Source organism: Lygodium microphyllum, chromosome 29 (genome assembly GCF_053477565.2).
Source record: "Lygodium microphyllum isolate KBCC chromosome 29, Lygodium_microphyllum_v1.1.10, whole genome shotgun sequence".
Lineage (NCBI taxonomy): Eukaryota > Viridiplantae > Streptophyta > Polypodiopsida > Schizaeales > Lygodiaceae > Lygodium > Lygodium microphyllum.
The window spans coordinates 82383445-82396038 of NC_141163.1; the positions used below are offsets into that span (position 1 = coordinate 82383445).

General features: G+C 39.7%; 1 protein-coding gene across 1 annotated transcript; it reads left to right on the top strand.

Moving 5' to 3' along the window:
* The first annotated feature begins 7630 nt into the window (after nt 1–7630).
* Nucleotides 7631–10968, top strand: LOC148010846 (protein neprosin-like). The gene is made up of 6 exons (XM_087671579.1): nt 7631–7900; nt 8114–8200; nt 9099–9266; nt 9500–9553; nt 10009–10155; nt 10576–10968. The coding sequence occupies exons 1-6, from the start codon at nt 7631–7633 to the stop codon at nt 10966–10968; spliced, it is 1119 nt and encodes a 372-aa protein (XP_087527705.1).
* The last annotated feature ends 1626 nt before the right edge of the window (nt 10969–12594 follow it).

A 12594-nucleotide genomic window follows, 5' to 3' on the forward strand; every position in this document is an offset into this window, starting at 1 on the left:
AAAGCCAAGGAGAGGAAGAAAGAGAGAACAAGAAAGAGGAGAACAAGAAGAAGCAGCAAGCAAGCAAACAAGCATCAAGGGAGGGTAACTTACCAAGGAGAGGAAGAAGGAGAAGGAGAAGTGCCACCACCCGCCACACCAAACACCCAAGGTGACTCTCTCTCTCTCTCTCTCTCTCTCTCTCTCTCTCTCTCTCTCTCTCTCTGTTTCTCTCTTCATCTCTCTGCTCTGTCTGTGTATTGCTCATTTGTGATTCCATTATAATGTATTGCATTATGTAAATCGTCAATGGCTGTCGTCGGTCCAAAATCGGCCGACCCAACGCGTCTGCTAGTGCGTCTACATCTCAGTGTAGACGCGGATATAGACGCACAAATATTGTCTCCTCTCAGTGCATCTGAGAGGGCGTCTTACAGCGCGTGTGCTCTGCAATGCACATGAGATGATACACACGCTGCATAGAAGTTTGACCTGCAGCCTACACGCGATTTTAGATGCACATTGACCTGGGATGTGTATCTGGCAGCGCGTCTGTGCTACAGGTTAGATGTGCAAATAGACGCACATTGACCTGGGATGCGCGTCTGGCAATGTGTTTGTGCTGCACGTTAGATGCGCAAATAGACGCGTTGGATAGAAGATGAATAGCAATGTTATGTCAAAGGCTAAAAAATTGCAATGTTATACTTTTATACACATTAAAAACTGCAAGGTCCTATTGTGTGACATCACCTAGAGAAGAATCTTGTTGCGTGGTATTGATTAACTCCTAAATAGAAGTCTAGTTAGATCTAAAAGTGACAAATTAGGAAATGGTATACTTTTATACACATTTATACAAACATTACATTCTTTACATAAAGTGAGATTGAAACTTGTGTGTTCTACATGTGGATCTCGTGAATTAGAGCCCTCACCTAGGCATATAGGCCTCAATGTGCCCTTTAGTCTATGGATAGTCACCTCTACCCCTCATCCATGAGTTGCTTGTACTGCACAATATCCTCCTATATTTTTTGTATGCAAATAAATTTGTCTTTTTCCTATGTTTTTTTTGCAGATGTCGTATCCTGGTTCATCTAGCAATGACCCAGATGTGGATCACATGAATGATACATTGGCCTCCTTTGGCAGGGGCGTCAATGCATTTTTTGGAGGTTTTCCTAGTAGGGAAGACTTCATGGGAGAGATGATCAGACACCTTGGCCGCTCTCCCATAGCGGACGAGGTGTTCAGTGTCATGTCTGGGACGCCTCTAACGTCTTTGCCTGGCACTACTTCCCAGACTCCACATGCAGGTACTCCACATACAGGTACTCCATATGCATGTACTCCATATGCAGGTACTCCATTTGCAGGTACTCCACGTGCTCCACGTGTATCGGCTGAAGCACAAGCATCTGCAGAAGCACGTGCATCTGCAGAAGCTCGTGCATCCAGCGAGGCAGAGGGCAGTCGACAGAGAGGGAGGAGGGAGAGTCGAGGGGGAGGACGAGGGTTGTGTGGGGGTTGCCTAGGAGGTGACGAGCGATCACCCTCACCAGTAGATCATGTAAAGGAGGTTGTACGCCATTACTATAGAGTCACAGATGCCGGTGGCATCTTTCATGATGATGAGGGAAGGGATGTAATGGTGTACATGAGGAGTGTCGTGCATGCAACATATAAAGATTGTTTCATTGCCTTCAAAAATTAGAAAAGCGGCTTGTGGCAGGAGGTGTTGAGAGCAGTACATAGGAGGTACCCAAATCTTGAGGGTCAGCGATTCTCGGATGATTGGGGACGTACAAAAGTGAGGGATTTGCTTCACAACAAAAGATCCCACCTCATGACACGGGCCAGGGACTCACTGCGGAGGCTGGAGGAGGGGCGTGGAGCCTACAGCCAACCACCTATGTGCCACCGCGTAGAGTGGAAGAAAGCCAAGAAGAAAGTAGCTGAGAAAGTGAAGAGTCGTCAGTACGCAAAGGTGCGACGGATCCAAATGGAAACAATGGGATCGTTGCATTACGGATCGGGCGGCAGAGAGTCGTGGGAGGTAGAGTTTGTAAGTATATTTTGATTTCTAGTTTTTTTAAATGTATATTTCTTTAAATTCTTTATATATTTTAGTCTAATATATTGTGATGTCTAATTGTTTGTATATCTCTAAATGTTTTACAGACTACCATCGTTGGTAGGACACCTACCCCTAGAGAGGTAGGTTACCATTGAGGCTATAACCGCGCAACGACATGGCTTCACTTTTATGAGGAGGGTCTCATCACTGAGGACCAATACAACCGGGCCATGAGGATTCGACAGCTAGAGGAGGTATGTTTTTCTTACTTTCCTATTAAAAGTATAACTAATTAGAACTTTTTCTCCACCTTGTCTATGTAAGCAACCCTGATCTTTTGTGTGTGTAGGCGAACCCGGATGTGGAGCACAGCGAGGAGGGGGATAGCGACGCTAGTAGCCATGGTGGTACTAGCGAGGATGTTTCCTCTTCAGATTCGTAGAGGAGCACCATACCTCCTCATGAGGCCTTCTTTTCTTGTATATGTATGATATCTCTTTGAGCCTACTGCTTGCGGCCACGCTTTAGGTCGCAAGCACTCAAAACTTCCCTTGTAAATGCTTTGATATATAATGAATACATGGACTTTCACTTTCAATTCTCGTGTCCGTAAGATACATTGTCTTTTTTCCAAATACACAATCTGATGTGTGGGAGGGGAAAAAAAAAAACCAGAGAGGCAACCACATGCTCTCTGGTTTTTTTTTTTCCAGTTCTGTTTTGCACGTCTATCAGCACGTCTAAATTGCAGGTAATTCGCGTTTATTCGCACGTCTATAATGCAGACTACACACGCTTATACATGAGCTGCATTATTCAAATTAAAAAAGGAAATTAAATATATTTTAAAAAAGGATATTTTTTATTTTACGTTCGCGTCTATCAGTGCTTGTAAAAGCGCGTCTAAAAGCATGCCTATATGCGCGTGTATATGTGCGTCTATTGCGCATCTATTTGTGCGTGTAAATTCGTTGATACATGCGATTATAGACGCGGAATGATGAAAGCGCAAATAGATGGGCAGATAGACGCGCCCGTAAGTTTTTCTCTGTATTCAAAAATCGCGTCTAAATGTGCTTGTATGAGGCTTTTTTGTTGTAGTGCCCACCTCACCTCACCTCACCTCAAAAAACTCCTCTCAACCCACCCCACCTTACGACATGGCACAACCCTCCTCCCCCCCTCCCCCCCCCCCCCCCCCCCCCCGTTGCCCTTGAAAAAAATCCCGCTCCATCCATCCCAACCCACCTCACCTCAAAAAACCCCGCTCAACCCACCTCACCCGCCCACAACACGGCACATCCTCATCCCCTCCCCGACATGGCAACCCCTTGAAAAAATCCCGCTCCATCCATCCCACCCCACTTCACCTAAAAAAACCCCGCTCAACCCACCTCATCCCCCCCCCCCCCCCCCCACAACACGGCACATCCTCACCCCCCCTCCCCCCCGCCTCTCAAAAAACCCCCCACCCCACCTCACCTCACCTCAAAAAACCCTGCTCAACCCATCCCACCTCACCCCCCCCCCCCCCCCCAAAGAACCCCACTCCACCCTAAACCCCTCCCCTCCCCACCCCACCCCACCCCATCCCACCCCCCATGACATGGCAGCCCCCCTCAATAAACACCGCTCCATCCATGCCACCCCACTGCACCTCGAAAAACCTCGCTCAACCCACCCCACCTCAACCCACCATGACAGGCACACCCCCTCCCATCTCACCACGAAAAACCTCACTCAACCCACCACACCTCGAAAAACCCCGCTCAACCCATCCCTCCCCCCCCCCCCCCCCCATGACACGACGTACCCCCCAAAAAAAACCCCACTCCACCCAACCCCCCGCGCGCCCCACGATATGGCATAATCCCCTAAAAAAACTCCACTCCACCCAAGTCCCCTCCCCCCCCCCCCCCCCCCCCCCCACGACAAAAAAACCTCGCTCAATGATATAGAGCTGTTAGTAAAACACATTTGAATTAGAATACTGCAAAGATTATACAAAACAACTCTAATGCAAAAGAATAAACAATGATAAAATTTATAAACTTACTATTTTGTTTATATTTTGCAATGTAATTCTCATCGTGCACATAGATTTGTCTATGCGTATAAACATGTTAGATCAACACTTCTGTTATTGTCCTTGTCCCATTAAACACTTTTTTGAACTCTAAAATTCTACCTTTCCAATGTTTTTTGGGGTCTGGAACATCCTTATGCTTGATCTTGCAACTTGCTCGAGTACTTGGATACATCAAAATCCAATCCAACTTATAGTATTTATCACAAATCCAATTATTACTACTATCTTTCCTGTTGAAGACCTCCATTGCAAGTATGTCACTGATGTTTTTCCTCCACAAAGACATCTATATTAACCAAATACCGACTTTGATATCCCTTCACAGGGGCCACTTCACCAGTTTTTGACCACTACTCCTATATGGAAGTTAGGGGTACTCTCATCACCCGCATGTTACACTTTTGGGAGAACCACGCTGCATAGATCGTTCTTTCACCGTAGCAACCTCTTTCCTACAATGAACACAATATTAGTGAGTTTGGGAATCTCCAAATTTTCATTTTTTGAATACTAAAAAGGTGGCACTCGAATAACATGCCCATAAGTTTCTCAAAATTGTATGATGTGACCTATCATTGGAAAGCACTTGAAAAATGGAATCTATTGAGCTATAGAGCACTCGATATGGAGTTATAGTGTTCAAGTTATGACAAATCTAAAGATTTGACCACGTGTCCCAAACTTATGGAAAAATCCCATATTTCCCAATATGGTGTTTATGGGGCAGGAGAATCATTGTATATCTGGAAAGGTCCCACGGGTCATAATTTGGCCTTTCGTGGACGATAATAAACTACTCTATATTAACCAAATACAAAAGTTACATGTGAGCAAGTTTTTATGTGCTTTTATTATTACATGTAAGTGAATTTGTTCATATATAGAATCATTAGTATAATAATATTTTTATATACAAGCATCACTTTGTTATTTCACATATACAATTCTAATATTATGCAATGCTATGAGATTGCAACACTGATGCTATCTCATGCTATTCCATGGTTTTATAATCTAAATAAAATTATTCTAATGAGATAAATAACTAACAAAATCTTTTCTTATTTATAGCATTTTAATTGTGGACTTCTAAATATAAAAATTATTAACATTGCAAGCTTAATGTTCAAATCTATACTATATTAATTCCCATTGATCCTAACTAGATGTCAACAATAATAATTCATAAAAAATACTTACATCTGAAATAAAAATTTACATTTAATCACTGTAGAGAGCAACACGCTTGAGAAACTTTGTAGCCCTCAATCCTAAGGCTATTAAAAAAGAAGTCAATTTCTGGACAATAGGTGTATCTCGCTGAGATGGAAGTCTAGGATACAATAGTAAAAGGGAATTTAACTCAAAATATGCATAATTTACAAATGTTTTCTCCAAATGCAATGATATTTAACCATGAAGCAATTAAAAAAGAAAAGACATTGTACTTGTAATTCTTTTCACAAAGAAGCCCATAGATGTTGAACAAGAAGTTGAGTTATTACACGATTATTGTTTCTTCACTCTGAGATTCCTGGAGTACAAAAACAAAAGAAATCTCATGTTAAAGCATGCATATAAATTACATAGGATTTATCCAAATGAGTTGAAACTTAACCATGGAGCAATAGATTAAAAAAAAAAACAATATACATGTGGCTCTCTTTGTAGGATATTTGAGAAGTTGAGTTTTTAGAAAATCATTATTCTTCATAATGGGAGATTCTTGGAGTACAAAAGCAAAGGAAAGCTTAGTATGTATATAACTTGCATAGATTTTGTCCAAACAAGACAAACTTTAACCATGGAGCAATTAAAAAAAAAGACAATGTACTTGTAACCTTGTTTATAGAGAAACCCAAAGATGTTAAAGAAGAAGTTGAGTATTTAAAAGATCATTGTTCCTGACTGTGAGAGACTCCTAGAGTACCAAAACAAAAGAAAGTTCATGCCAGAGCGTGTAGATAACTTACATAGATTTTTTCCAAATGAGATAAAACTTTACCATAGAACATACATGGAAGAGAACAATATACTTGTAAATTTTTGTTAAGAAAATCTAAGGGCTTTCGTAGAATAAGCTCCGCTCTCATAAAACATGAGAAACTCACTCTGTGTTTGTGTAGAGGCAATGAAATTTCATAGGGCTACAAACACGACAAGCAATAATGAGGCTATAAAATTTCATCAGGAAAGAAAAAGCGGGGAAAGAGAAATGATAAATTTGAGTTCCGCCTAAGAAAGAGAAGGAATTGAAAAGGGGAGGTATAAAAAGCTAAACATAAAAAAATGAGAAAAGGAAAATCCGAGTCACTAAGTTTCAGGAAGTGGCAGCCTTGTATTCCCCACATTTCCCCTTATTTTATTGTTGAGGGAAGATTTGGGCTAAGATATAGCTAAAAGATTCATCCTACATGAATTTGGAATGCCAGCTTTCTCATTGGTTAGGCCTATTTTTATTTATTCACTCCTTAAGGGGCAAAAAAGAGAGTCCATATTTCTCCTAATAGGTTTGAGCCTTTCTTTAAGGTGCAAAGGTGTTAGCATATCTTGAAGACTTTCTCATATTTACTAGTAGATATAAAGAATATTGTGAAACCTAGAAAGATGCTAGAGTTAATGCAATCTAGCAAACGCTTCATGTATAGGTTGAATTCAATTTATGTAGTTCTATTGTTATTGTTTTGATATTGGTGCATGTACATTTAAATTGGGTAGTTCTTTGTTTGGTGTAGGTGGTTGAGAGGCCTATTGTCTAATGGAGCCATTGTGGTTCTCCCTCCTCTATTAGAGGAGTGGCTTGACCTTCACAATGACAATTGCGTGTTCTCCAAGGGAGTGCTAGAGCAAGGACTAACACCAATGGGAGTACCATGAGTGCCCATGGTGGTTGGCCGAGTGCTGGGTGATGTACCTGGGTATGAGATTGAGCTTTGAGAAAGTAAATATGAGCCCATGCTTTGGTTTCCTAATATGTTGAATTATGGTGTTGTGATGGTGCTTTGATAAATGTATTGATTCTTTTTTAAATGATACAAATTAGAGATAGGTTAGCACATTGTACCTCATGATACAACAAGGTCCACACACCTAGATGAGGGTGCCAATGCATGAGAGCTATATAGTGTGAAGAAAGACCATGGAAAAGGTGGATGTTTGCAAAACCAATAATTTGCATGAAAAACTTAAAATATGGGTCACCCATTTACCTCTCTTTTTTTTGGCTACTCCCCAAAGAGAGTAACCCGTTTGATACCTTCCTCCTCCTACTCCTTTTTCCGGGGTGTGGGGGGTAACCGACACAATTGCTGGTAGAAGGCTAGCTATTTAGCCGGCCATATATAAACAAAGGTGCGCATAGATTAAGTGCGTTTAATCCTATGCGACAAATGCGAGCTTCATCAACCCTACAGATGCGTTTCATGCTGTGCGACAATCAAATTAAGAACGCCAGGTATCACCGATCGTATAGATGATCAGCGATGAAGCTGGCCTTCCGCAACTGCAGCGTTAAGAAACGTCCAATCGGTCATAGCATGGCGAGGAGCTCCTTCATGTTGTTTTCAATGGCGATCATCAGTACGTTAATTTGGGCGGCGTTGATTATGAATTATATTGAAGCTGCAATCGTCGATGCGGTCGATCCGTCCTCACATGCCGACGTGCAGTCACAACGTTATACGCCCGCGGATATGCAGAGAGCTCAGCGCCTGATGCAACGGCTCAACAAGCCAGCCGTCCATAGCATCAAGGTATTAGTATGTCACCTCATCTGCAGCTACTTATTACCGATCGTCTCTCTCAACTCTACGTATTTGTAATCATCATACTACTCGTACCAACTATATTGCATGCGTTCATTCTATTGCGTACTGTTGCAGCTAGTGATTAGGTCTGCGTACGTAACATAAATATACCGTGGCTTTCTTATTAATGGCCCTCCCTCGTCTTTGATCATTTTGCAGAGCCCCGATGGAGATGTCATCGATTGCGTCCCACGCGAGAAACAACCTGCGTTCGACCACCCTTTGCTGCAGGGCCACACTATCCAGGTGTAACATCGATCGTTTGCTCACTTGATATTCAGTCGCAACAACCTTTTCCTTATTCCAAATTACTAGCATTTGCTATAGAAGATCGGCGCCATCCATTCAAAGTCTTCACTTACTTCTTTGAGTTCGTCACTACCAGCTCCATCTATAAGACTCAATTAGTTGTAATCTAATATTGAGTTTGGATATTGTATTCCCATCAAGAATAGAATATTGATGCTCAATTGGTTCTCGTTGTGGGTTGAGTTTCACTAGTGTATGAGTTCTAGTCAACCTTGGGTTGTCCTCTAGCGACATAAGTAAAGTATTTGCTCGCTTCTAGTAATGTTAGAAGAGATTTTTGCTATTGACCATCTTATTTTCATGTTGGATAGGAAATTCCTACTTCTCTCCCAAAAGGAATTGAGAAATTCTTTGCAATACATGGCAAGCAACATCTAAACCCAATAGGCTTACAATTATGGCATCAGAGTGGAGCTTGCCCAACTGGTTCTGTTCCCATTCGAAGGTTAACACTTGATGAAGCACTCTTCCTAGAAACTATGCCAAGAACTTACAAACAAAACTCCATCATCAAAAACAAACTCTCTACAGATTCACACAAGTTAACCAAAAATCATACATTTATGAGCAAGCTTGTTGACTCTCCAAGTTCTCATGAGGTATGAATCATGCATGTGCATTCAAGATAGCCATGATATTTTCATTTCTCATGCTATTGATTGACTCACATAGATCCACATTAATGAATGCTTTTTCCCTTCTCATGACATAATCATTGAGCAAAAATCATAATTGTGGTCATATAAACTTGGGCCAGATCTTAGTGCATGTGATTAACAAACACAATCAAACACCACTAATGTTGGGATTTCCTCTTGTATAAATGTCAATCTAGCATGCGATTGGATTTTTGAATAATGACGATGAAGTATATGGGACATCAATAGTGCTCAACGTTTGGCAACCGATTCTAGAGAGTCCTGCTGAAATGAGTCTGGCACAATTGTGGTTGATTGCTGGAGAATGGGGAAATGATCTTAACACTATTGAAGTTGGATGGATGGTAATTCAATACTTCTCATAAATAATGTCACACATTGGATACAAAGATCTAACAATTTGATTATTGTTTTGATTTTTTACTATTCATCCTTTAGAATCCAAAGATAATTCGTATGTATCCAAGTTTTGGATAAAAATGTAGCTCCTCATCAAATCAATCCTAAGTATTCAAAGTACCATGTTTTATTTGACTAACTTGATTATAATAAGTCTCCATGTTGTTGATTATAATAGGTGAACCCTTCACTTTATAAAGATACAAATACCCGATTTATGAGCTATTGGACGGTAAATATCTCATATTTTTTGTGTATTGAGATAAATTGGTTAATGAAAAAACAAATTCACATGTATACATGCTTTCTACTCTTGTATGCATATACATGTACATCCGCACCATACAATGCATGTATATACAAACACACTGATGCTTGAATGTGTATCTATAGATGTGCATACCTCTCTTATGTATGTACAAAGGTGTGTAAGACTTAATGGTATATATGTGTATATACACTATCTACACGAATGCCCATTTAAGATGTATTTATGTATTTTGAGCATGAGGATGTATTTGCATGTACTTAATCTACACATACATATTTGCATATTGTTGTGTGTGTATGTGCATGCAAACATGTGTGCATACATATGTATAGGTGCATGTTTTTGCATGTTTTGCAATGACCTAGAGGTATATCTTTTCTTGTTTCTCTATGGCTATAAATGGTTTGATTTTGCAGAGTGACTTCTATAGGAGCACTGGATGTTTTGACTTGCGATGCCCAGGATTTGTTCTTGCCAACCCTTATATTACCTTTGGGGCCACCTTATCACCGGTTTCAACCTATAAAGAGGATATACACGACATCGACCTTTTTGTGTTTAGGGTATATTAGATTATAAACTAGAAATCTCACATTTCTATTATCTTGCATCATAAACTAGTGCTCCATCATTACCATGTTTTCAATTAGCATTTTAATGATGATCATGTCTTCTACAATAAAGTTATAGCATTTCATTGAACTACCTAGATTAAGGATGAGAAACATTGCACTAGAGTCTTCATATTGTACCACATTTCTCATGCAACCATCTAAGAATATTGGCTAATTTCTATAGCTTGTAGTACCCTTAGTATTATTTACCACAAGCTAGTTATGACTTCACACAAACAACCATATGCTTACTAGATACCATAATCAATCTTCAAGGCACTACATGCATGCAAGTAATAAGCATGAGAAAGTAAATCTCACAATATTTTTGTTATAATTCATAGGTAACTTTGTTCTCTTGAATGACAGGATGTCAAAACTGGAAATTGGTGGTTGCTCTTTAATTCCATATTCGTAGGCTATTGGCCAACAAATTTATTCAATCGTTTAGCACCTTATGCAGATAATGTGCAATGGGGAGGAGAGATTGTGAATCTTCCTCAATTACACAACAATCAACATACTGCTACTCAAATGGGTAGTGGCCATTTTTCTGCTGAAGGATTTGGGGCTGCATGCTATGCTAGAAGCCTAGAAATGGTGGATTCTACATTTCATATGAAAAGTATCAATGCAAATGATGTTGCCCTTGTTCTTACAAGACCCTCATGTTATGATGGAAAGGTTGAAGAATTTTCTAGTGATTGGGGTGCATCCTTGTTTTTTGGGGGTCCTGGGAGAAACCCACAATGCTTAAATTGATTAACTGAAAACATGGATTGTGAGCATTTCAAAGAGTGAGATTCCAAAACATTTTACAACAAATGTTGGCCTACCCAAGTGAACACCTTAGTGCTTGGTATAAGGATGCCGAATTTTCTTACATGAATGTGTTTTTGCTTTTGGAATAAGATTTGAAATCATATGCACATGACATTTACAAACATATATTTATATAATTGTCTCTCATCTTAAACTTCTCTCTACTCCATATGGGTTTGCCTAAGATAAGAGGCCATTATGATATGTCTAGTTTTTTAATGGAGTTCTAAGTTCCATCTTATAACTAGCCATCAAATACTGGCTAGGACATAAACTTCCTTAACCTCATCAACTCAATTCTTAAATTTTTGGGTAAAACTTGAAGGAAGGCTCTACAAGGTTTTGAAGCTAGTACTTAAGAGTGACAAACTCTTACCATGATAGGTTTTAATAAATCTAAGGTATTCAAAAAGGTCTATATTGTAAATTCCCCTATTATCTATTCAAATTTTCCCTTGTAAGATCCAATAATGTTGTCTTTGCCTAAAATATTATCTAAAATAGTTTTGAAAGCTCATGAAATGGCTCTATTCAAATTTAAAAGCATTAAAGTATCCCTTCCATGAATGGAACATCAGAACTATAGTGGTGGATGATATAGTTAGTGCCTTCTTTAGGCCTAATGTCCATTACCAAGCCCTTACCTTGATGTCTTAATGAATGATGCCAATATGCAACTGATCTATAAGTGATTGAGGATATCCAAGCTAAAGGTTGTTTTTCCCTAATAATGGATTTAGAATCAGTCAACGAGTGGATTGACATTGCTACAACTTTTTAGAGAGAACATAAAATCCCCTAAACTTAAGCATAGTGCATAAAAGAATGCTCAAGGGGTTCACTATCTATAAACCCTCTATGTGACATTATCAGAGCATGTAGGGTTGAAGGCCGGCCTAACCACAGGGGTTTAGGATGAAAGATATGCAAAGAGTAGGGAGAGAAATAGAGTTAAGAAATTTTGTGAATCAAATTAAAACGAACTCTAACAAGTTCTTTTAACAAGAATTTCATGCAATACACTGTAACTCTTAATCAAATCTTCTGTGTACAATAGAATAAACTCAATCAGGCCAAGAAAATTTGCATCCAAATTGGTGGATTAGGCAAAACACTTTCAGAGACAATAGCTTAGACTCTTATCCTAACATTAAATATAAAAGGGGTGTCAAATAGAGGGATTATTCACTCATTAAATATGAAAGGGACATGTTAAATTTAAAAAATTCACAAATAAAGGTATTTTTGAATAGGCCTTGAATACGTGCGATATAGAGGGTTTATATATAGTGAGCCCCCCAAGATGAATACCCTATTTTACCTTGTTTTCCATAGCTCATATGAGCCTTAAACTTACTCATTTACTGCCTGAAAGCATATGTTGAAGGTCTAGGAGTGTTCAACCATGTTCCTCTTCATCAAAGCCTCCAACTTCCATTAGTTTTCAATTCCCCTCTTCTCCATATTTTTTCCAAGCCTCATCTACCCTATTTCTTCCATCCATTCGCGCTGAAATGTTCTCCAATTTTCTCTCTTTTTCCTCCCTTTCCTACCCTACAAGAAAGC